General features: G+C 37.9%; 1 protein-coding gene across 6 annotated transcripts in view; it reads right to left on the bottom strand.

Annotated features, from left to right (window-relative positions):
* Positions 1-3,149, bottom strand: part of NRCAM (neuronal cell adhesion molecule) — a 94,271-nt gene that overhangs the window by 7,182 nt on the left and 83,940 nt on the right. For 4 of the 6 annotated variants that reach the window (XM_018552541.1, XM_018552543.1, XM_018552542.1 and 1 more), the window contains one exon: positions 1,377-1,526. The exons of the other annotated variants lie outside the window; for them this stretch is intronic. In XM_018552541.1, coding sequence (XP_018408043.1) covers positions 1,377-1,526 — 150 coding nt within the window. The remainder of the gene's footprint in view (positions 1-1,376; positions 1,527-3,149) is intronic. 6 annotated transcript variants of the gene reach the window in all.

Raw genomic sequence — 3,149 nt, 5'->3', positions numbered from 1 at the left:
GTTTAAGTAGTAACCAGCACACGCTGTATGCAACTTCTAACAGCATGGGAGACGGGAGGCCGCGCTTGTTGGTGGATCCAGCTATCAGGTGAGTATTAGACAAAAAAAAGTTTTATTTTATGTTCTATTCTTAGTTCTATAATGTCATTGTAGTACTTTCAGGTGGAATACAGCTTCATAAGATATCAGCTAGGGAACTACAAGTCCCAGCATGCCCTCATTGCCCCTGTACAACAACCAGATATTGCCGTTCCCTGGGTGATGTGTGTGTGGGGGGGGGTGTACAGGGACAATGATGGCATGCTTGGACTTGTAGTTCCTTAGCTGATATATATGTGTGGGGGGTGGGGGGTACAGTTCTAGTGGATGTTTATATAATATGGGGGGGGGGAAATGTTCTGCCCCGGGCGCCAATAACTCTGGTTACGCCACTGTATGCATCCACCTTATTTCATATACTCTGCAATCGTTTTGTATATATTTGTAGAAGCAAATAATTTTCAAGGTACAGAAAGCCATTACTAGTAATAAACTAACTTTAATGAAGCTAATTATCCACAATGAGGAAAGCACTTACAAAAGTATATAGTTATTTTGATGTACTAAATAAGAGTTTTATTGCATGTAGAATTTTACCAAAAGGTGACCTAATATTCATCTAAATAAACAAATTACACATGAACAAAAAAAAAAAATTCCAAAATCTTGTCTCTGTTTACATGTAAAATGACCATACAGCACATTGAGCTTCCTCACAGGTTCCTTCGATTAATAAAAGCAAATACAGTGGTACCTCGGTTCACGAACTTAATTTGTTCCACGATTCTGTTCGCAAACCGAAGTGGTCTCGAACCGAATCAAACTCTGATCAGAGCGTGATCTCAACTAGAGGAAACCAGGACCAGTGTCAGAGCGGGAAGATGGCTGTAGTTGTGTTCGTCACCCGGTGCGGAGTTTGCGAACCGAGGTACCACTGTATTTAACTCCTACTATTTGACACTACTATGCCTTAACAATGAACAGCCTTATTCCTTAGCAAGTATTCTCCTAATATGATCAAGTATATCTGATGCTACTTCTGCTTTAAACACAGAAACAAACAGGCACATTAAATGCAGAAAGCACATGTCGGCAGGAAACAAATCCCACTTATTTCTCTGTCTGACTCTCAGATTATGCATTTCTATGAATTGTATTTGTTAGATAAACAATTTCACAGGGATTGTGCCACTGCATATCGCTCTGATTGATTGGCTGCTGATATTTCACTCTTGTTCCTTGTGAAATGTTTGAACTGCTGTACATTTTTCTTGGAAGCATGCAGGAGTACAGAGAAGCTTACGTGAGGCACAGGACTCACTGCAGGAATGCCTCACCTGGACCTGTCTGAAATATGTCTTCTGCATACAATTCACTGTGATCATCAGAGTAAACTTGCACTTTATATGATGTTCCAGGAGATAAACCTTTTATTACCAAAGCACTTCGAGTACTATTTACAGGTTCCTCTTTCCAGTCTTCTTTGCCTAGAAGAATTTCAGGACAACACAGGAAACACTCATTGAACGGTCCAAATGAAAGTCTTGAGCTTCTGACTGTACTAGAGTAACATGCATACCAATGGTGTACAGAGCTTGTATGTAGAAAGCATGCAAAGTCTAGCTAGACCATCAGGTAACAAATATCTTCCAAAACTGCAGTTTTGGAAATGATACATACAATTTTTATATAACAATATTAAAGGGAATGAACAGTTTAACACCTAAAAAAAGTAGACACCTAGTTTAAAAAAAAACAATTAGAACGGGAGGACTAAGAAAGGCTACACAACACCTCCGCTAAGAGAATGGCAGATATGACCCTTAAATCATCATCTTAACAGTTTTTTTTGCTATGTGAGCCTGCACAACTCGATCATAAAGGAATATATATTTTAATAAATAATTACATTACTTAATTAACACAAAGTGCAGGAAAGCGTGTGGTCATAAGTATCTGAGGTAATACAGCCAACCATTAAAAGTGGCCTCTGGGGCTTTATCAATGAAATCCAGATTTACATGGAGAGTGAATACCTTATTAACAGGTTTAAACTGATTACAACAATTACTACCAGTCCCTGTCAATAATTGCAGTTGGCTTCTGTTAAGAGGATGATGGTACAACTCATTTATATAAAAAGGGGCGTAATTATTGGGGTTGATTTAATAATTGATTATTGTTATTGGGGATGATCATTCATTAAAAAAACAATGTTTTCTGTTTGCACACAGTTGGATGATGGAAGTCAGCAGAGCTTCACTTCACTTCATTCACTAAACTAAGGAGTAACTTCTCCTCCAAGGAGCAAATTCCACTGCAAAGTGAACAGCCTAATCGACTTTAGTAAATCAACCCCTTTTGTTTCCAAATGACTAAAACCAGTCATATATTTCCTGATAGCCATTTAGCTATCATGGATTAAGTCAAGTATTACATATGTTTGCAAATATAAGGGTTCATAGTGATCCTTCTATACTCTGTTTAAGGTAACAGAAACCCTACTTTACAAAGCTGATTCAGTGTGAGCAATGTGCAGACTTATCACATGTTTGCTGCTTGGTCATCCAAATGAAAGAAATGTAAAATCTCTAAATATATTTTGCAAACAGCTGTTAATCTTCCATTGCAGCAAACTACAGGTCCTTTAGTAACCTAACATCACAATTAACAATGTTGTAGTCAGGGTTTTGGGAGAAAAATAGCAAGCACCCAACTGTGATGTCTGTGCATCTGGTAATGGTAACACATTGTTCTGTTACATGGGATGAGCATAGCCCAGCCTGTATCTTCTGACGTTAAGTCAGCTGTACCTCCAGAAATATGCAATAAATGTAAGGGTATATATTTGGAAGAATGGTAGAAGGAATCTTTGATAAATGTTTTTCATAAATATAATTGTTAGCATTAGGGGGTATAATGAATGAAAAGCATTGACCCATACATGGATGAGTCACTGAGAATCTCTGAGAATAACATAACCTTATGTTATCTTCAAGGATAATATCCAGGGACCTCAGGAGTGACCCAGATTTGTCCCAGTGGCCCAACAATATACCAAAAAAGTCACTCTGTCTAAATGTTTAATTTACATTGAATGTTGCATTCAG

This window comes from Nanorana parkeri, unplaced genomic scaffold, assembly GCF_000935625.1.
Source record: "Nanorana parkeri isolate BGI_ZX_2015 unplaced genomic scaffold, ASM93562v1 scaffold91, whole genome shotgun sequence".
In the NCBI taxonomy this organism is placed as follows: Eukaryota; Metazoa; Chordata; class Amphibia; order Anura; family Dicroglossidae; genus Nanorana; species Nanorana parkeri.
Note: the sequence above shows the minus strand (reverse complement) of the source record. Positions and strands in the feature narration are given on the sequence as shown.